General features: G+C 47.5%; 1 protein-coding gene across 17 annotated transcripts in view; it reads left to right on the top strand.

Annotated features, from left to right (window-relative positions):
• Positions 1-21,647, top strand: part of ENOX2 (ecto-NOX disulfide-thiol exchanger 2) — a 36,876-nt gene that overhangs the window by 1,453 nt on the left and 13,776 nt on the right. For 7 of the 17 annotated variants that reach the window (XR_012589217.1, XR_012589216.1, XM_074602046.1 and 4 more), the window contains exons 2-8: positions 10,918-11,067; positions 11,835-11,969; positions 15,198-15,353; positions 16,726-16,932; positions 18,592-18,825; positions 19,587-19,799; positions 21,425-21,531. Coding sequence is in view for 14 of the 17 variants with exons in the window: in XM_074602046.1 (XP_074458147.1) it covers positions 10,918-11,067; positions 11,835-11,969; positions 15,198-15,353; positions 16,726-16,932; positions 18,592-18,825; positions 19,587-19,799; positions 21,425-21,531 (1,202 nt within the window). In the remaining 3 variants the exon portion in view is untranslated. Of the gene's footprint in view, positions 1-1,448; positions 1,716-10,917; positions 11,068-11,834; positions 11,970-15,197; positions 15,354-16,725; positions 16,933-18,591; positions 18,826-19,586; positions 19,800-21,424; positions 21,532-21,647 lie in introns of those variants that run through there. The other 10 variants (XM_074602047.1, XM_074602040.1, XM_074602042.1 and 7 more) reach the window with 4 other exon arrangements.

Here is a 21,647-nt window from a genome sequence, read left to right as displayed (position 1 = left end):
GCTCTGTCTGACCACTGTAAGGTCAGGTTTCTTGGTTTAATGTCATGTTTTTGTATGGGTGACTTGAGCTCATAGAAGGGGTGAAGTTCAATCTCTGATAAGGTGTTGCTAGAGAGGCATTCTGTGCACCTTCCAAAGATGGTGTGAGATTTCTCCCCTAATCCCCAACTTTTCTGCTGACGTTCTTCCAGTGCCAACATATCCATCCCAAAGCGACACTTCCCCCCTGCGTCCAGCTGCCTGCGCTCGGCCAGGACGAAGCCATTCAGGTCCTTGCGCTGGTGCTGCCCCTCTGCGAGGCTCTCGTCTGGGGAGCAGCACTCGCCCCTCGGTCCAGGTTTTTGCACTGGGATGTTCCGATGATCCTGATTGCTGGCTCTGCTGGGGTTTTCTTTGGGACTTCACTCTTTTCTTCTTCTTCTTCCCTTCTTTTCCTCCAGTAGATCTGTGCAGTTAGTCCTGCGTTCATTTGCCTGACGGGTTTCTTCTAGCCTTTTGAAATATATTTCTGAAAATGGGAGCTTTTGAGCGTTTGTTACGAAGTGGCAGGTGGTATTGCTCTCTGGGCGTGCTGTGAGTGGGGTTGGTGGGATGTGACCTGCCTGGGGTCAGGCATGTCGCCTCTGAGACTGGAGCCGCCTGCTCTGCACCCCAGGCCATGAAGGACGAGCTGCTCATCCCGTGTAAATCCGTGTTAATGCAAAATGATTTGTAGGCGTTGTGTCGGGAGGTTTGACAGAGCCATGTGAGCAGCCTAAAAACACTCTGTGGAATATTTAGTCATTTGGCACGATGTCTGGGGCTGTTGGTGAGGGCTGCCCGCAGTGAGGCAAACACGGTTGAGTGTCTGGGTCTGTGCCGGTGTACACATGAATGTGTGTACACACCCTGGTAAAGAATTTTTGTCCTTTGTTTGTTTTGGGTTATAATGGTTATAAGCAAACAGCACAGCTCATACACAACTTGAACAAATCTCTGTGTTTTTGCTGCTCTGGAGGTATATTTGTGGAAATATGCCATTCACTGGAAAACACTGCAGATAGACCTTTGGTGTTACTGAATGCTGTGTTTTCAGGGTCAAAGAAGAAAGGGACTCTTTGTGTCTCTTTTTCTTTTTAATTTTTTTTTAACAGTGCCCTGCTAGAATAATTAGCTTTGTCTGAAGTTAATATTTCTTTTGAATACAAGCTTCCAGAATCAAGGAAAGTGAGCGGTGTGCTTCTTACTATCGAGGATTACCAGAATGTAACCTTTCTGTGCAAAGGCAACTAATCTCAGGCATGCAAACAGGGTTTATTTAACTGCGTGCCAGCGCTTAAAAGCATTGATGTATGAAATCCCTTGCAAATTCAGATGTACTTGCTGCTAATCACTTCTCCACCTGCTCGTCCATCTCCACCCCCCACACCCCAGAATCTGCCTATCGGTGTCAGTCACTGGAGACTGATGGTGACACGTGCAGCCGCCGTTTGCCAGCTCCAGTCCCGACCTGTGCTCTCGATGCCTGGGTTGGGAGTTTTATCGTCATTAGGACCCAACTTTCCTGTTGTGCTCGGAGCTGGAGCTTGTAGGCTTGCGTGGAGCTGCACCGAGTGTGGGAGCTCAACCCCGGGCTCCATCTTTTAAACAACTAAACAAGCTGTGAGTGGCAGGAGAACTGGCTGAAATACTGAAATATGATCAGCATCTTGCCATGTTTCTCGTGCAGTATGCAGGTACAGTACGTGTTTTCTGTGCTTTTCCTGAAAATGTGTTTCTCCGATAATGTTGTCTTAAGTGTTGTTAGCTTAAAGGGTTACATGGAGTTGACAGAAGTAACCACCAAAAGTCTGCTGGTCTCATCAGCGTGCCTCGCCAGCTTCTTGATCAAACTGGTGATTATGAAGCTCTAACCATGACACTTAAGGCAGGAGTACAGTAGAAAAGAGGGCAGAAGCCCAACAGTAGTTTGTGAATTTGTGAATTAGTCTCAGAAGGCAAATTGTTGGTATCGCAATGTAACTTGAAAGCCTCAGTGTCTTCTCTCCTTTCCCTTCCTTGCTCTTTTCTCTGTGTTTTCTCATTGATTACTGCCGATGCTGTGTACTTTGGTTTCTTCTGAAATGCATTTCTTCAGAGCTAAAACAGGCGGTATGAGATCAGATGGCAGATTGTATCCTGGAATCCAGTTTATTTCTAAATTGCATTTCTAAACATGCAGAAAAGAAAAGCCTGACTCCTGTTCAGGCTGAGCAATACTTATTTCATATATTTGCCAGTGTTGGCAAAAGGTAAATCCATATTTATAGTAGAGCCTGTGTCAGCCCATTTCTTAAGTTCCTCTTGATGCTGGGTAAGAGAGAAGTTTGATGAGTGGGCATAATCTGTGTGGGCTTTTTAGGTGTGTCATTAACATGCTTTTAGGTATGTGAAAGTGACAGAGTATCTGTTACTACATTTTTTTCTTTGAGTTACTGGGGAGAGATTTGTGTACCTGCATTTTATTACCTAGTTGGGCATCAGGAAATCCATCTGAGTATCTGACTCGCAGCAGTGCAAGGTTGCTGTCAGGTCCTGCGGTTCCCTTGTCTGGCCCCAGGTGAGCTGGTTTGCGTGTCTCTCAAGCAGTGCGAGGCTTGTGGGCAGGGCTCCGTTTGTCATTTGAGTGAACATTAGTAAACCCAGCAGGGAAGATTTTGCAAAAATCTTGAAGTGGAAGCTCTGTTGGGTGCCGTTTCCCTGTACGATCACAGGAGCCTTGCACAGTGAGCTGTGCAAACCTGCGTTTTGGGTAGAAGCGGTGTCAGCACGTTCAGCTCTCAGTAGTAGGAACAATCTGTAAAACAGTGCTTTTCAGTTCACGTTGTGCCTATTTCTCATTTCTTGATTTTTTTTTTTTGCTGGTCGTTAAGGCAGATGGCCAAGCTCTCCTAGCAGGAACTAGTGGTTCGAAAATGAAGTCCTGTGCAGGGTCTGGCACAGGACCCAGTTAGGGTAGATGCTTCTTCCCTTGATTTATGCCTGGAACATTGAGATCTTTCCTGTCTCTCTCCAGGCCCTTTCTAGACGTGTGCTGTGAAAGCTACAGCCGTATATAGCACCAGCACAGACCCAGATCGATACCTGTCCCCAGGGCCAGGCGGGGCTGGGCATTGTTAATGCTGTTTAGGACAGCGGGGGACTGCTGTGTTTCTGCCTGTAAGACAGGACTCAGCATCTGTTCCCAGAGGTGAAGACCACCTACAGCGACCTCCTGCTGCTGGGTAGGAGGACTTGCTGGTAGTTGTTCCCTCCTCGACTTTAAGCATCTTCACTACTTTTCCCCAATCCATTTTTCTAGTGAGGAATCTTCTAGTCCAAGTTGTTTTTCAAAAAAATTTTAGTCACTGCATTATGGCGGCTCCTGATATCGTGCTCCTGAAACTTCACTCTTCTGAAAATCCCTGGAGATACGTAGTGGGTGTGCTTGGAGGTGAAGGACACGCTAAGGCCCGTGCCACATATGGCTCTCTAGAAGTGCTGACACTGGTCTGGCACTCACTGAAAACCCTAATTTTTCTCCTCCTCCCCCCTTAGCTTCTGCATAGCGCTTCACTGCAAATGCAGAAATCTGCTGATTTCTGCCTTTCCCGGCTGGCTCTCCCCAGAGCCTCAGGAAAGCTGAGTGAAACCCCAAGGCTTGCTCCTGTGCCCATGGTCCCTCCCTTCCCGAGCACAGCAGCTCGAAATAGCCAAGGATGCTTCCTTAAAGTGGGCGTGAAGGAAAAGTGCTTGTGCCTCACAGTCGTACTGGCTGATTCTGCCAGCTTTTATCCTGCTCTGTGCCCAGGAGAGAAGCTTTTCTGCAGCTTCAGCTTTCTTCTGTGCATGCTCTTTGTATCCAGGGGGATGTGGCTGGAGCTCAAGCTGAACAGCAGCTCTCTGAAATGGCAGAAGAGAGGCAAGCGGTTCTGAAGGTGGCTGCTGTCTGTGGCATTTACCAATTGTAGGGTGGAAAATCTGATGTAATGAGGAGTTTCTTGCTCTTGGCACAGGCAGCTGTGCACAGGGACTTTTTCTGCCCACCATAACCACCCTGGCAGAGGTCTGGGCACGTGTCATGAAGTAAATGACAGGTTCTATAGATGAAGGCGACTCGGCGACCATCATCAGTAGCTCCTGGCTTTCTCTGCTCGCAGAACCTGGAGCAAAAAACAGGGCAAAGAGCCTGTGGAAGGAGGTCTTGGGATCCTGGAAGCCCTTGTTGGAGGAGCTACCAGGATCTCTTGTGTGAGTGGCACTCCGAATAACTGCATCCTCTCTAGCACTGTCTCTTGCCAACACTACCCAGAAAATACATTCATTTTTGTTTATTGCATGTGAAGGAGCTACTCAGTTTTCAGCCTGTGCCTGCAGAGAAAAATATTTTGCTGTTCATGATCTCATCAACTTCCATTTTCTGTAACTTCTCAGTATTTCGACTTGTGGAATTCTAGTCTGAGGCTGGATAATGACAGTAGTGGGCTTCTGTTCTAGAGCGCTCATACCATGTGTTCTGCATGTCATAATGGAGTTGTAAATGCAGAAGGTTAGTTTTAAACCCAAGGAAGTCCTGTTTCTCCTTTTTGAAGAGGTTTAGGCAGTATAGAGGAGCGTATCAAACGAGAAGGGTAGCTCTAAACCAGTTTTTCTGTTGGGAAATAATTGGCTCGGAATAAAAAAAGCTGTAAATTGGAATGAGGTTTCACAGCAGGGGTGCAAACTTTCCTCCTTTCCTCATACAATTAATGTCTTTGAACATGAAGCTTGATTTGAAGCAATTGCGTTTTAGCTCTTTAAACCTTACATGCTAATGCAGGGGTTTGCAGGAAGGAGTCCTTGCTGCCTCAAAGTGCATTGTTGGCCTGTGAGTATCAGTTGGAAAAAAGGCTGTAGGGAAGTCAATTGCTTATTCTGGAAATCTGAGAGCAGGATAATAATTTTTGGTTTCGTTCATACTCTCATTGTACTGGTGTGGCTGTTTCAGGATTGCTTGGTAAGAGCAATGGATTGAGGTTGAAAACACCACCGAATCCTCCAGTGGGAACACAACGAGGGTTTTATCTCTGACCTCTTCGTTGATCCTGGTGTGGTCTCTCAAACAGGATGACCTAAGCCATGGCTTGATGAGACAGTGAGCCTGGATCTGGATTCCCGGTACTGGTGCCTTAATCATGTCCTGCATGGTCACCTTTGAGAATTAATCTGACACCATGAATTTGTACCAGCACAAAAAACGTTGCTGCATTCATGTCTGGGGATCATGTGTTGCATCTGTTAGAGAGCATATCTGATTACATTTAATGGAGAGCCCATAAATAATAAATTTTTTGGAAGTGGGCTATTCACGAAGTGGCTGGAGCAAGTCCCTGGTCTGTTCGCCCAGGAGTGTCTCTGGTTGTCTTTATGATGCTTCTGCTAGGCTTTGCCCATGTCTCTCACGGGTCGTGCACGCACATTGGTAGATAGAAATGCGTTTGTTGAAGTATTGCTGAACACATCCTCATCCTTTAGGTAGTCATTGGTCTCACACTGGTCTTCACCTGACTTCCCCCCAGAAACACTCCACTGAACTTTAACTTATGTTACTGTCACCCTTAGGCAGCTCTTATGACGAGAGTCCCCCTCCTTGGGGAGGAACAACCCCATGTCCCAGTACATCCTGGGGCCAAGCTGCTGGAAAGCGGCTTTGTGGAAGAAGTCTTTGAGTGTTCTGGTTGACCTGCAGTTGAGCATGAACCAACAATGTACCCTTGGGGCAAAGGAGGTCAGCTCCTCCAGCAGCTTGGCTGTTTTGAGGTGCCCGACTGTAGCTCTGGGATTCATCTCTCCCCGAGGCAGCGCGTCTGAGCTGGCTGGTCAGGTCTTGCTCCGTAGTGAATGGAGAGTTGTCACCACAGGACGTGGCGTGGTTCCTGTGACCAGCTGTGGGTTGATTTGCCACATTCCCAGGTGAGAGGAATTGTACTCTGAACTCTGGCTGTGCAGATGGTGGTTGGCTGTGTGGGTAGCTGTTGTCCCCCCTCTAAAGGGAGCTTAGGGTGGCCCCATCCTCTGCCGCAACATCGTCACCTGTTGGTTGAAATCCCTTCTGTGGCTGATGGGTAAGAGTCTTGCTTTTGGTTTTACAGTACTCTTGTAACAGCTGTCTCTTTCCAATGTCTACATGCGGCTCTGAAAGCTCCAGCTGTGCCACATGTTCACATAGCTGTTTTATTTCTCCTGGCAACGCCACAGCCGTTATGAATACATCCCCTTTTGATGGCATAACTTGATTATTGTAATCCCAGTTCATGGGGGCTTTCAGAGGACTCTTGCCCATGGCTTGCATGGACTGCAGCAGCACGTTACATTCCTGGCAATGCACATGGTGATCATATTATGCTTGTTTAGCATTCTTTATATTTGCTGCCTATTAAGTAGCAAATTAAAAGTCAGCTTCATAAGCTTGCGGTTGAAGCCTCGGTCCATATGCTACCAAACCATTTCTTGCTGTTCTTCAGAGGTGTATGGGACAGCAATGATCTTTGCGAGGAAAAGACGCAGCTGTACTACAACATGTCATGGCTTGCAAAAGTTTTCAGTGGCTGGCTTAAGGTGTTGATGTTTAGATGATCTCAAAGATTTGTAGGCCTGCAAAATGTCATCTAGAAGAGCAGACAACCGTGTGACTGCAGAGCTCCGGGTCTTTGTTTTCATCCAGAATTAGAAATCTTAGAAGGATTGGCCCAACTTGTAGAGCTCATCCTTCTTAGAGCGTTCAGGAGAGTGTGACCCTGACAGAACACACTTTGTGTCTGGACACCACAGCTCCTCCGTGGTATGTGTGACCCCAAAAAAACCTAACAGGAAAATAGTTTCCTCAATTTACTTTGGTTAAAAGCAACAACACAACCTCCAAGCTTAAGCCCTCCCCCAGCTTCTCTGAGGAGAGTAGGGAGGAAGAATCACAGTGAAACATGGGGCTGTTAACACTGGGTGGAAATGTAGGCACATGTACGGGGTAATTTAGCGTGTGACAGGGGACACGCTTTTTGTCAAGGCCCTCAGAGCTGTGTGGCTGGTGAGAACAACACTCTTCTCAGAGACCGTGGTATCCCTTTGCATGTGGGGAAAAGCCACTCAAGTTGCAGGTTGAGACTATGTGAGTGGTGGTGGGAAATGTGAAGTGTCACATGAAGTGATCTCCTGGGACAGCCCTGGGGTGGATGCTGGAGCTGGGGTCCTCCTGGGACAGCCCTGGGGTGGATGCTGGAGCTGGGGTCCTCCTGGGACAGCCCTGGGGTGGATGCTGAGGCTCTCCTGGGTGCGACTCTTCCTTTGAAAAAGGTAACTTTGTGGGTGGGCACCCAGCGATTCCTGTCCTGCTGTTCAGCTCAGGACGTTGGCAGGTAACACAAGGTGAACTAAAGTCTCCATGTTCCTTGTCAGGTTGCCACTCATATCCACCTCATCCTCTTGCACGTGATGGACTTCAACCTTTTAGGCAACCAGTCCTGTTTCAAACTTCGCAGTACTCCTTTTGGAGGGTGTTTTCCAAGCTCTGCTGCTGGTCCTCGGGCACGCAGAGCAGCTCCTCTGTGTGTTTGTGCTGCTAGAGGTTGGCGCCAGCACTGCGAACTCACCCCTGTGCTGCAGAGCAGATTTGGCAGGTTCCTGGAGCAGCAGTGAAACCTGACGTGAGGATCAGCCAAGAAGGGAGAGGTTGAGGGGCTGATCTGAGATTTTCCTTACTCCATCTCTTCTTAATGACATAGAATGCCTGGAAGAAGCTGTGCTGCAGGCCTAGCCTGCTGCTGCTCATCCCCTGACTTGAGAACGACTCTAGGAGCTCTGGGTCAGCATCTGTCCCGTCACCAAGTCAGCAGTCGTGTTCCTCTGCCTGCTCGAGAGTGTTTTACTCGGAATTGCACCAGCCTCCCCTTCCCCTTTGCTCCTCTCCAGCCGTTTAAACAAGTCATGAACGGGTTGACCTTTTGGTGCAGGAGATAATCGGGAGGAGGATTCCTCAGGAATGCTTTTAATTACTGAGCCCTCCTGGGCTTTTCACAGGGCTTGATGAATTCTGCGAATGTACCTTTCTTTTCTTTTTTAATTGCTCTTCATGTAGCTGCCTTTGGGGCAGTATTTAATGCCAGCACCTGGGGTCTGGATGTTTTCAGGTAGAAAAGACAGAAGACAAGAAGAGAAACAAGTACTTATTAATTACTGTTCAGTTCTCCGTCACCACGGTCTCTGCTCCTCCTTTTGTAGGTCGCCTTTTGTTAATCTGTGTGCTGATAGCAGGGGCACATTGCTGGCTCGCAGCGGGTCCGTAGCTGGTTCACAGCCACACGGTGCTTCGTGGCCGATGGGGAGGTGATGGGCAGTTGGGGTCTGCTGATGCTGAGACTTGAGAGCATTTGTAGGTCAGTTTCTGCTCCTTCCTGTATCTCTCAGGTTAGGGTTGGAGCCTAATCAAGCATCCTAGCTCAAACTGACGATGGAAATAATTGCAGTAAGTAGCTGCATTTGCTCTTCAGTGGGTTAGAAAGTAATCACCTGAGCAGTGTGCCTTAACATCCAGGTACTGGCTAATGCCCAGTGTCTGTATGGCGAGTTGCCTTCAGCCAGACCCCACCGTCTGTCCGCTTCAGCTCTGGTGGCATGAGTGTCTGGCTGCATCGCTGCTTGTCCACCTCCTTCCCTACACCCAGGCATGGGAAAACACACTTCCAAGTTTAATGTTGCCTTTTCCATCAGCTGGGTAAAAATAGAGGTAAATCTTACAATTGCTCCTTTTCTGTTTTCCCTGTTTCTTTGCTGCGCGTGGCCTTTCTCTATTTTTAACTTGCTGCATTCGAGATTTGTTTTCCTGAGCCCTCACGACCTCAGTGATATTTTGACTTTGGGGTATTTAAGAAACAGCATTGTAGGCATCTTGCATAGTCAGGCGTGACTATTGTTGTTGCCAGCCGAATAGTACTTTTTTTTTTTGGCTGCTTCTTGTGTTCTCACCTTTCAGTAGCTGAGAGAAGAGGCCCTTCAGGCTCTCTGTAGTCACTCCCTTGTCTATTTACAGCCGTACACAGCAACCATGTTTATTAACAAGTTCTTGGAAGTGGAATCTTCTAGAATAGAAATCACAATGCTGCGGTGTGTCTAGAGCAAGGTTTGGTACAAATGCCTCGGCCCATCAGTGTGTTGGGATGGCATAATTGTCATCTTTGGTACTCCCATAGTTCTGCTCCAAACAATATTTTCTCAGATATGTCTTTTTTTTATAATCCAAACTGTCCATTCCTTTAAAGCTCTCTCATTCAAATGCCTCTTGTCTCAAAAAAACTTATTCCTCTCCCCACTTCCACTGTATCAACTACCACATCAGCATGTTCTTCTGCAATTTTTATGTCCTCCATAACTGAGTTTTCCTTTAAATATTTTGATTTTTCGTTAAAGGGTGGCTAGCTTCATCTAGGGAGATCCTGTAACCATTTAAACAACTAGCTGGCCGTAGCAGGATGGTGCTGGTAAACAACATTGGGCTTCAAAGCTCTTACAGACACCTGAAACTACTTGGGGTGCTCCTGGGAGAGAAGATGGGAGCAGAGCCCAAAATCCATGTTTTTGAGTAATATTTGGTCTATAGGTTACTTGATATTTTAGTGTGTGCTGTATAGTTAGTGAATGTTTAAAAAGTCGTGCTATTTTTGAAACCTGATTCTGATCTTCCTGGGTCTGTATGGGCCTTGGTGTCCCCTTCATTGGGATCCTTCCTGGGGAAGATGAGTTATGTTGGTGTTCCCCAAGGTCATGGGGTACCTCAGCTCCAAGTCATGGGGTACCTCAGCTAGTCAGGCGGGTGGTGGCTATTGAAAAGATGGACAGCTGTGTCTAAAACCACCATACAGTGTGCTATCAGGCAAGGGGGGTCTCGGTGGTACATACTGTCTTCAGTGTCCTGGGTTTATATCTTTACCTTACATTTATTTACTTAGTATGGGTCAATCTGCATTTATTCTTCAGTGAACCTAGCTCACTGGTAGAGCTGCTCTATTAGCAATAACGAACTCTGAGCAACGGGACTCAAGGCGTTCTGTCTTTGAGTGCTGTGGTTCTTAAAATGAGTGTCTGGAGGCACTGCCAGCATCTCCGCGCCATGGTCAGGCTGCGCCCAGGGCGTGGGGTGGGAGGTGATGGGGTGGCTGGGGACCGATGGGCCGGAATTGGAGACAAGTCTGAGCCCGCAAAGGAAAACCCGTTCCTGTGCTGCGGGGTAGGAGCGAGGGAACTTGAGCCCTGAGGCTGAAGAAGTTTGTCTGGACTCTGATAGTGGATCTGTCGCTTGACTGAGGAGGAGTTTGGTCCGGTCACCGGGTCTGTGAGCATCCCTCTTCGGGGTGCACGTTGCAAAGCGCCCTGCCTTGGCTACAGAGGGGGGCAACTGCATGCCAGACTCCTCGAATAAAAATTGCAATAGCACCTTATGTTTTCAAAGGTCATCTAAGATGTGCCTTGTTTTTTGCTAGTAAATAATTCCAGGTGAAGTCACAGCTGGTGACAAATTGGGTGAAACTTAAGTAACTGTTGAAAACTATATTCCTGGACTGGAAGAAATAGAAAAAAATTCTGACCTCTGAGTTTCCAAACATGAAATACTGTACAATACAGGGGAGATGCACCCCTGGTTTACAGTATTACAGGTACAGACAGTTTGATTTGTGAGGGTGTTGGGATTAACGTTCGTGAGTAATATTTTAAAGTGGTATCAGTGTAACATTAAGATCAGGTGTAGCTGGGGACAGTAAAATGGAGGCACAATTCCTCCAGGGGCTGAAGGGCTGCTTGTACCCGGGACTGGGTATTTCTCTTATTACTGTGATCGTGAAGCATCACAAACCAATTTAAAGAAAAGTCTCTGAGTGTATTTTTCTCTCTTAGGCTTAAACCATCTGTCCTTTGATCCCGCCAGCACCAACAAATCTCTGCAGTTCAGTGGTGCTGCTGGCCCACGGGTGTCGGAAAGCCAAAGCCCAGCCGAGAATGGAAGTGATCCGGGCAAGAAGAGGAAGAGAGGAACTGTTCCTCCAGGTGAGCCCAGGAGCAGCTCGGTGGCTGGCGATAGAGCAGGCATCCACATAAACATAGGCCGAAACCAGCTGCTGGGCTGTGCAGACAAGAAGAACAAGCGTATGTCTTGGTGGTACGTGGAAGTAACCAGCTGAAGGTGTGGTTGACCCAGCTGACTCACTGAAGAAGATTTGAATGCTTAATTAAGCCACTTGTTTATATAATGTTAATGGTTCCACCTGGATGGCCAGGTAACTCTGCTAGACCTTGAGTCAACACCTCTGGTACTGCTGCTCTCAGCAGCAGCACGTTCTTTGCTTCGTTTCCCCTTTTAGCATGGAAGAGAAGTGTCTTCGGATGGCAGGGGAAGCACTCTCTGCTGGAACAGGCTGGCCATCTCTGTTAAATCCAGGGCGATTACGACAATTTATACCTGCTGAATGTTTGTCCTTTGTTCATAAATCTCTTGGGAGGAATGAAAGTGTACCCCTTACCTTTAATCAGTGTTTCTTTAAGGCCCCTTAGAGCTGTTGATTGTAGTGGATAAACCGTAATTTATTCAGATGCTTTTGGAAGGCAGTATTTTCATATACGTTGCTTTTATAAAATGTCCTCTGCTCGAGAGGGACACAAGTGGGTTTGGTTTTTTCCTCATTTGGCTCTCTCCTATATGTTATGTTCAAGCCTGGTTTTGGACACCGATACCGCAGAGCCTTGCTGGGCAGCGTATGCCCTGCAGAAGAGTTAAGATATGCGCTAAGCTCTTCATCACTTTATTTTCCTCTCAGCAGATGGTGGCAGAAATCTAAGTCTCGACTCCATTCCGATGGGCTTGCCAATGTCCGACCCAGCTGCCTGGACCACTGCGATGAACAATCTGGGGATGGCTCCCATGGGGATGACAGGACAGCCCCTCCTGCCTGGTACGTCAGCTCATCTTCTTTCAAACAGGTCTTTGCGAAAACCCTTTTTCAGTTGAGCTAGATAAATGCCTGCCATGTACAAAGAGCATTAATGAGCTGCGTTTGAAATGCATTAATGCCTGCAAGTGATTCATTTAGAGGCCAGTGTTTTAAAGCTGTTTCAGAGGAAATGAGAATACATGGTTTTGATGTAAACAGTGGTTGTTGTGAGGTACTCTAGATACTCTGCAGTGGACCAGCAGGAGGAGGGTCCCACACAGAGCCCGGGACACCAATGATATCAAGTAAATCATTATTCTAAGCTGAACTGGAACTGCTTAAAAGAAAGGGTGGGAGGGAGATGAAGAGAACAGCAGTAGGGCAGTAAAATGGATACGGCAGAAACTAATGGAGGTTTCTGCTCCAGAAATGACCACCTTGTGGTCTGGAGTACAAGTGGATGGGTGAGTCATCCTGTCCAGCACTTGTTACAAGAGCTCCTGTAGGAGCTGAGCTGTGCCGTACCTGGTTTCTCAGCAGTGCAGGATGCCTGCACATCAAACTCCTGAAATGAAATTGCTGTTTCAGTGCTTTACTACATTAAGCGCTTGAGAAGGATGCTGTCTCCTGCCTGAATAATTGTCTGCTCACCTGGGGAGGGATTGTCTGTGTTGGCAGCACTCTACATTCCTATTTCTGCTCTTCTGGCATAGAGCAGGTAGTTTGCTGTGCAGCTGATATTATATTTAACTGACAGCATCACTTAACTTGCCACAGGTTTTGCCTGCAGTCTGTACTCTTGTGTCCCCTAGGTCTTGTTTAGCATTTGTCTTTGCTGTTAGGGGTGCCGTTGTCATGTCATTCTCCTGCTCCCATGTTTCTGACAAGTAAAAGTCGATACAAGTCTGTCCTAGCAGAGCACACAAGTTTAAAGTCAGTCTCTGATTCCCTGCTGTAAGAATATGGAAAGGCTTCTGAGTGGTGTTCGTTATGAGCTGTTTGAGATCAGGAGGTCCGCACCCAACACAAACAACTCAATGTTTTAGAAGGAGCAAAATATTTTCTTTCTGATCTGGCTGCAAGAGAACAGGGTGCTCTGGTGAGTATGGGTCAGTTCCCAAGCACAGTGATGGTTTGGAGTTCAGACCAGTCGTATCTCCAGTATCTGTTAAAAATGAGAGACGATGGAAGCTTGATGTGCTTTGGGCCATCTTCGCTGAAGGCTACGTGGGACTAAAGTTTCGGGTCACAGTGAAAAAAAACAAACAGTGAGTCTAAAAAAGTTCTAAGAATTTACCAGCTAATTTCTGTTCCTACAGATGAAATAAAAGCATATAGTTGTGAGATGCTTTAAGAGGACCTCAGCGTCTAAAATGAATGCACAGCACCTTTCGCTCCATCCAGCTGCTGCCAGCTTTGTATAAAAAACGTTATCACAGCTTTCATCAAAAAGCACCTGCCAGGCCTGATGTCTGAGCTTTTTACAGTCCTGGAGACTTCTTTCTTTTTTTTTGTTCTTAAAAATGGCGACTGGCTCTTCCAAATCTGCTTCTTAAGCCTCTCGGCTGCTGGCCTGTAGCCATGGGCTCAGCTTCTTGACAGAAGAAGCACGTCTCTGCGCAAGCTGGCAAGTTGTCCTGGGCGTTGCTGGTTGAGCAATAAAGTGGGGCTCCAAATCCAACAGCCACAGGCCCTGTTTGCCCTTGCATACACACTTTCTACTTTTCGTTATAATGTGATAGTTCATTACCCTGCTAGTTCTTTTGCTTCTGATAATTGTATTGATTCATGCTTTTAGAGAGCTGTAAGTCTTGCTTAGTCAGAGAAACGCCCATCTTGGCTTTCTCCTCCCTCGGATTCCCTGAGCTCCCCTGTTACCCGCATTAAGGACTTTCTCTGCTTGGTGTCCGTGCCCGTTGCTGCCAGCTAACCTTGCAGCAGGAACAAATTACCAGGACAAGGTGAGATTGCTGTCCTTGGCATGGATAATTATAAAATGTGAAGGGGCTGAATTTAGTGGCTTGCAGAAGTTGCAGCAGTGGGTTTACTTGCCTGCCCTTGACGTGTGGCAGACAGCCCAGGGTGACCCCCGGCACCTCTGGGTGTAGGGTTGGGAAGAGCAGCCACCACCCTGCCAAGGACGGTGGGAAGCTGGCTGAAACGCACGCGGCTTTGCCCCGCTTGCTGCCAGCACGGAGGTCGTACCTGTACCAAACTGTGCTGGGAAGATGAGTGGGATCCTGGATTCTAACGCATGGATGTTTCGAACAGTCTCTGCATTTCCCAGCAGGTCACTGCTGCTCCGTATCTCCCATCCCCGGTGCTGTCTCAGCATGGGAGCTTTGGCTCTTCGTCTTCCTTCCAGTTGTTCTCCATAGGCAGCGATGGGCAGGGTCCAGGTCGCTCCCTGCTGGCGCTTTGGAGCACAGTCGACGGAGACGAAGAGTTTCTTTACCATCTCAGGAGTGCTTTTAGCAGGAGGATGCCAAGGCTGTGTATAACAGGGCACGGGCTGTGGAGAGCTGCCGTCCTGGGGTGGCTTCCGTCCTGCTTGGAGGGCTACTTGAGGGCCAGCTCTGGTACCTGCTGCCTGCCCAGGCGCTGGCCCGCCCGCACCAGCAGCACTGTCAGACTGGTCTGATGCTCCACAGCTGGCATTGAGTTTACTGGCAGAGATGTTGCTGAAAGGGTGGGAAGTAAAGAGCATCCCAGTCTAAATCTAGGAAATCTGAAAGGTGTGTTGGTAAGTTGGAGGCCAGGATGCTAGTTTTGGTGAGTGTCCTTCCAGCCCTTCAGGGACGGGGCTGTCTGGTTTGCAAGGTGATGCCCTTCACCCTGTGTCACAAGCTGTCTGCTCTACTAAACTAATGAAACCGGAGCGGGTTAGGTTTTACACTGCTTCCATATGCCACAGATTGCTTTTTATGGATAATATAATGCTTACGGGGGAAGGTTTTGACACTAGATGGAGGTGGTGTCTACAGACTGGAAAAGGTAGTAGTTTGCTTGAACGGGGAAAATCGTATTTGTCTGAAGCAATCAACAATGAAACAGTTTTTAAAAAGTTGTTCTAAGGGTGAAAATCTAAAGTTCTGGTGAGTTGTATTACAACATCCCCTCTCTGTTGCTGTTTATTCAGGTAATTTTACCTGCCACATGTGGGGAGAGTACTCCATTTGCTGTCTGAATAAGCAGCTACTGTATGAGTCCAAACCACTCCCTGAGTCCCTTATTCTCTCCCCCATTTAGATTTTGATCCTGCTCTTGGGATGATGACTGGAATCCCTCCCATCAACCCCATGATGCCAGGCTTGGGGATTGTCCCACCTCCCATCCCTCCGGACATGCCTGCTGTGAAGGAGATCATTCACTGCAAAAGCTGCACTCTCTTCCCACCGAACCCACGTAACTCCCTTTTTATCTTTTTCCTGTTTCTGTCTATACAGGAATACCTGTGTGTGTGTATGTATATAAAAAGAAAATAAAAATTGTACACGAGAGGAGAGCCATTACATTGCATAGACATAGCAGGTCTGGGGGGGTCACCATGGACCAGGTGCTGGCGAGCAGGTGACGAAGCAATAGGAAGAGCCTGTTTTTGTCACTGAGTGTTTGCCATTTCAGTAAATAGCCTTTTCAGTTGTGAGATTGATAAGGACTGTGGAAGAAAGCATTCCAGTCCCTGGATATTTGAACTCTAATCTTCATGATGTGATTCTTGCATGTATTATCTAAGGCTTCAAGGACGGCGAGCTCTTGGAGGTAAGGGGCTGGATCAGCCAGCGTGGTCCATGCGCTGGGTTTTGCAGAATGCGATGGAAGGAGAGCAGAGGCAGTTGGAAAGCAGACAGAAGGAATGTTTGATAAGGTTGTGGAGGTGTACTGGAAAGGGGATTAGACTTGGATTTTGGGTTTTCAGGGGAAACCTAGCAGTTGTGGTCAGTGTTATCCTGAGAAGGGGAACCTCAGCATCTCGTAGAGCGTATGAGTCCTTCCTGGAGACCCTTGGTACAAGCTGGTACTGGGCTGCGCGAGCTCCTGGCCGGGCACCGTCTTGCAGCTTCCCTTGTGAAGTAAGAGTGGGGCGTTAAGAGGAACCGTTGGCGCAGAAGCCGGGGGTGTACAGCAAAGAAGGTTACGGGTGGTGTTTCGTAAGGCTGTAGCAGGTCAGTGGTCAGGCTTGATGTGGGAACCAAAAGGAGCCATTTCCAAAGAAAAAGAAAATAATCTAATAACTGCTTTTGGAAGAACTTTGCCGGAAATATGCCAAAGAATTAAAAGAATGTAATACAACTGTTTTGTTAAATAAATATGTAAGTAGTGTAATTCTGTGAACTTAACCAGGGGCGATAGATCTCAGCACTGAAATTTATTTAGGATTTTCTAGATCATAAGAAACACCAGGCAGCAAGCGCGTAGTCCTTCTCAGCCTTCATGTACTGAGTTGGGAGGGTCTCACTGCACTGCCAGGTGGGCACCTGGGCATGGGAATGGGTTCGGTGTTGGAGAAACACTTCAAGTCACAGCGGTCTCATGCGGTCTCTCTTGGTGCTGCCGTGTCAGAGGTGGTAGGTGGGCACACTCGGCAACCTGCTTCTGGCAGGCGAGACTTTAGATTACCAAGCAGTAATCTGTAGTAAAGTCAAATGCGAGGTGTTCATTTGAAGGAAGGCAGGAAGGTATGGTCGTCTCTCGGGAGAGGTGGGCAGATGAAAGGAACATGTGCTGACAAAGCAAAAACTGACTTGGTCTGCTTTCTCTCTCCTCCTCTCTTCAGATCTGCCCCCTCCAGCAACAAGAGAGAGGCCCCCCGGGTGCAAGACGGTGTTTGTTGGAGGCCTGCCGGAAAACGGAACCGAGCAGATCATCATGGAAGTGTTTGAACAGTGCGGGGAAGTCATAGCTATTCGGAAGAGTAAGAAGAATTTCTGTCATATCCGCTTTGCTGAAGAGTTCATGGTGGACAAGGCACTTTATCTTTCTGGTAGGTGTATTTCTATCTCGGATGGCAGCTTAGATTCTGGGACAGAGACGTAATAACTTCTTTGTGGTTATAATGACAGGCTTTGTTGCAATTGGAATATTTGTCTAATGTTGTGTCAGTTTGCCTCTCGTTCTGCTGCTTTTGCATTTCTGCTTAAATACATGAAAACAGCTCCTGACAGGAGAGAGAGCAATGCTTTGCTACCTTGGGTACTGCAAACCTCTGCAAAATACTGGGATGAGGTACAATCAGAGATCCCCATCTTACCTGGAGCAGTGTCCAGTTGATTCTGTAGATAATGTTTAAGACGCCTATAAAAATTCGCAGTTGCTCTCAATTAATTGGATGGTGTGCTTGACTTTCATCAATTATTTTTTTTTCCCTGTTAGTCATGAGAGCTGAAACACCTGGGCTCCCCTTGCCTAGGGAGCCCCTGTTCTGTGCCTGTAGGGTTTTAAGAGGTTTGTTTCCTGGAGGACAGAGACCTTGCTGTTGGTGTTCACAGACTCTGTGACTGGCAGGTTGTGCGTTTCCAGCCAAGCCCGTGTTTGCTCTGCTCGTTACATCTGCCCTGAGCAGCCTGGGCTCTCCACCTGACTCTTTACCATTCTAGAAAATACAGTAATACTCTATTTTCATGCTAAAAATCCCTTCCAAATTCATCCTTTCAGCGTATTAACAAACCGGGGTATTACCTCCAAAGACAGTACTATCTCCAGAGAGATGAGATAGTCAAGATAAGTGAGGGAAATGCTCTTTGCTGTTTAAAATAACAGAAAACTTTCTGTAGTCTGTTTTGGCTAATCGTAAGCATTGCATCTCACTCCAGAGACTGTTGAATTGAGTTAGACTTGCAATGTCCCATTAGTAAGAGCTGTGTCTCTTTGCGATTACCCCTTCTACATGGCCAGCACAGCTTCTCCAGCTGCGGGCATTCTCTGATTATAGTTCCTCCTGCCCAAACCCGTGGTCATGTGCACAGCCATCAGCGTCCTCCACACGCGAGCATTGTTTCTGGGTTTGTTCTTTGTACAAAGCCTCTCTGTAGTTAATATTTTCTTCCCTACATCCCACCTGTGCTTCTCCTAACCATGGAGGAGAGCCTTTAGCACGTTTGTGCATCCAGACGAGGAGTCCTGCAGACTTTGGTGGCAGTGAGAAGAGTTCCCACACAGTGGATGTACATCTTTGCTGACCTTATCCCCGCTCCCATCGGGTGATGGGGGCTGTTCCAAAGATTACCGCCACCCATGTGCTGCTCTCTTTGCCGTGTCTCACCTCACCCTTCCCATCCCCAGCTTCTGCAGTTTGTGAAAGTGTGGAAGAATCCAAGTCAGTTCTGCCTTCCCCACGTGAGCAGCTGGGCTTAGTCCCGCAGCACGAAGAGGTTACATGCAATTAAACAGTTGCTACTCGAGACCCCGGACCTGTTTAGAGGAGGAACATCCCAAGTAAGAGCTTGCCTAGGATGTGCAAAGCACAGGCAGATAGCAGCAACCCCCCTAACAATATTTCCTTTTCCAGCATTGCTTCTGTGCACTAACCTCTTCTGCTCAGGGCCTTCCTGGCTCTGTAGGAATGAGAGGTGGACACTGGTGGGTGGTTGGAGCCTGACGTGTGTCACCTGTCCCCTCTGAACACTGCTGTCATCACTGCCAGGCTATCGCATCAGGCTGGGCTCCAGCACTGACAAGAAGGATACTGGGCGCCTGCATGTGGATTTTGCTCAGGCTCGGGATGATCTGTACGAGTGGGAATGCAAGCAGCGGATGTTGGCGAGAGAGGAGCGCCATCGCAGGAGGCTGGAAGAGGAGCGCTTCCGCCCGCCCTCCCCACCTCCCGTCGTCCATTATTCCGACCACGAGTGTAGTGTTGTCGCTGAAAAGCTGAAAGGTAAGTGGTTCTGCGGGCCATGGCCACCCTTCTGCGCAGATGCTGGGACAGAGGCTTGTATTCTCCAGGGCTCATCTTGCTGAACGGAAATGATGGTGCCATCTAAGCCTTGCTGAGCCCTCAGCCTGCACACAGCAGCTCTCCTGGCCATCTCTTTTTCAGAATTGTTGGTCTTTTTGTAAATGGTGGTCTTTTCACCGTCCCTGGAGTTACTTAAAAGATGGATAGATGTAGAGCTTAGAGATATGGTTTAGTGATGGTTTTTGTCAGTGTTAGGTTGATGGTTGGACTAGGTGATCGGAAAGGTCCCTTCCAACCCGGGCAATTCTATGATTCTATGAAACACAAACCCATACTAGAGTACGATAGTTTCTGCCAAACCATTTTTGTGCATGTTAAAAGGAGTAGTGTAAGTCCTAAGACCTTTGAAGCCTAAGACCTACGTGTGGCCTGATTATTTTGGAGCTGGAGGATATTTTCTTTCATGAAAGAGTACATCTGAAGAGACGTATGAAGTTTTCCGGTAGGTTTCCAGCAGTTGGTGTCCTCTTGTTGCACCTCAACAGCTGGTTTGCTCCATAAGCTTGATGTTTGGCTTGCCTCCCTTTCTATAGCCTTGTATTCAGATAATACCGTGCTTTCAAGAGTTGTAATTAGTCGCCCGAAGTAAGAGAGCAGTTCAGTGGTGCCTGAGAAGGGTCTGAAAGCTGCGCAGCAGGCCCTGGACTTCTGTGGTGTAAAGGTGTCCTTTCTCGCTGCAGATGACACAAAGTTCTTGGAAGCCATCCAGACCTTGCTGACCTGGATAGAGCGGGGAGAAGTGAACAGGAGGACGGCCAACAACTTCTACTCCATGATCCAGTCGGCCAACAGCCACATTCGCCGACTGGTGAACGAGAAGGCAGCTCATGAGAAAGAGATGGAAGAAGCTAAAGAGAAATTCAAACTCGCGCTCTCAGGGATTCTGGTTCAGTGTGAGTAGTGCTTCTGCGCTGAATGTCGTTTGTCTGTTGTTGTAGGGAAGACGCTTAATTTCTAGACTCTGGAGAGGCCATGCTAAAAGGGCTCCAGGAAAAGAAGCAGCAATTGCTTCCGTGCAGCTACAGTTAATTTATTAGCGTGTGTCATTAACTTGGCAAAAGCTTCATGTGGTACTTTTTATTGGAGTAAGAGCCCACATCTGGGGGGAGGAGAGAGTGAATTCTTAATTTTTTTCCTCTTTTAATTATAGTCTGTTAGTAGTTCTGTCATCTTTTCAACTCCACTTCTGTGCACAGACAAGGTAAGTTCCTGGTAATCTGGTGCCTCAGCGAAGTGTGCAGGATTTATTCGCCAAAGGTAGGACGCAGCAGAGTGTTCCCAACACCCTGTTCTCAGTCACAGCTGAAAACCTGGTGCGAAACAGTATTTCGAACCTGGGTCTTTCAAATCCCAGTTCTTTATTAAATCATGAAATCAAGGAAGAGGCATGGGCTATATTAGTTCCAAGATGTGATTTATAACAGTTCCTCAAACCATTCATTGCCTCTTAAACATCCTTTCTTTAGTAAGTCTGAATTATTTTTTTACTTTTTTTTTTTCCTAAGAGTACCTTTCAGAGAGCCTTCTCCACAATTGTATGAAGTCTCCTTGAGCCCCTTGGCTGGGTTGTGAACGTTATATTCATATAAAAATTTATATTTGATAGTTTCGGCTTTTATTTGTTTAACACTTAATTTTTAGTTATTTTTTTTGAATTCCGTTCATGGTAAAAAATACGGGCACACGATCCAGAGGGAAATACAGTAAGGCCTGCAGAGTAAGTAGTCACAGACAGTAGCACTCAGCTCCGCTCCGTAAAACGCCCACTGGTACCTCAGCCACTCAGGTTAATCTAAGTGGCAGATAGCTGATCTTATTTTGTAAGAATTATGCCTACCACAACATCACAAGGGTGAAAAAAATAATTAATATATTAGATAGATGTGCTTTCTGCTGTTGGGTGAGTTCTCATGCAGGAGAAGTGCTTTGTATTTCCAAAAAACCTCTATTTTTTTCCAAAACCCTCAGATTTTCTAGAGAAATAGAAGGAATAAATCTCCGGAACTAAAAGAGCCGATGGCTGATGCCAGAATCCTTTGTCCGTGGTCAGCCCGGGCGGGATGTGGTCGTGCTCGGGCTGTGGCACCGTCCTTTGGACACTCTTCTGCCCCGTGGGTGCAGTCCCAAAGTGCCAGCGTTCACAGTTGTACCGAACCAGCCCATTTTAGAGAGCGAGTGCTACCCGGGTGTGCTTGTTACACTCACAGGCAGCGTTGCACAGCGGATTTCAATATTTTTCAGCGCAGCGTGTGCCTGCCTTTTTTCCAGTTGAGCGCAGATGCCGTTTCCCCAGTTGACCGTTACTCTGTGGGCGTTTGACACTGGCCTGGTGAAGTCCACACTTTTCTTTCCAGGCGCAGCGTCCCTTTCCTGAGCCTAGCTGCAGCACAGTACAGTGTTATAAGAAAAGGTTAGCCAAACCACCTGCCTGATTCCACTTTTTTACTCCTTTACTCCTCTTGTTCGCCCTCTCTGGATGATATTCTGGCCTGATTTGACTGCTGATTTGATACTACAGTCGAGCAGATAGTGGCCGTGTACCATTCTGCCTCCAAACAAAAGGCTTGGGACCATTTCACGAAAGCTCAGCGTAAGAACATCAGCGTGTGGTGCAAACAAGCAGAGGTTGGTAATTTTTTATTGTGTTAGATCCTCCAGCACAGTCTCTTTCTTGTCAGGATATTGATGTTAAGTTTGCACAGTGCTCGCGTGGATAACACCACCTTAATTCGCAGTGTAAG

Source organism: Larus michahellis, chromosome 9 (assembly GCF_964199755.1).
Source record: "Larus michahellis chromosome 9, bLarMic1.1, whole genome shotgun sequence".
In the NCBI taxonomy this organism is placed as follows: Eukaryota; Metazoa; Chordata; class Aves; order Charadriiformes; family Laridae; genus Larus; species Larus michahellis.
This window is presented reverse-complemented; position numbering and strand designations above follow the sequence as displayed.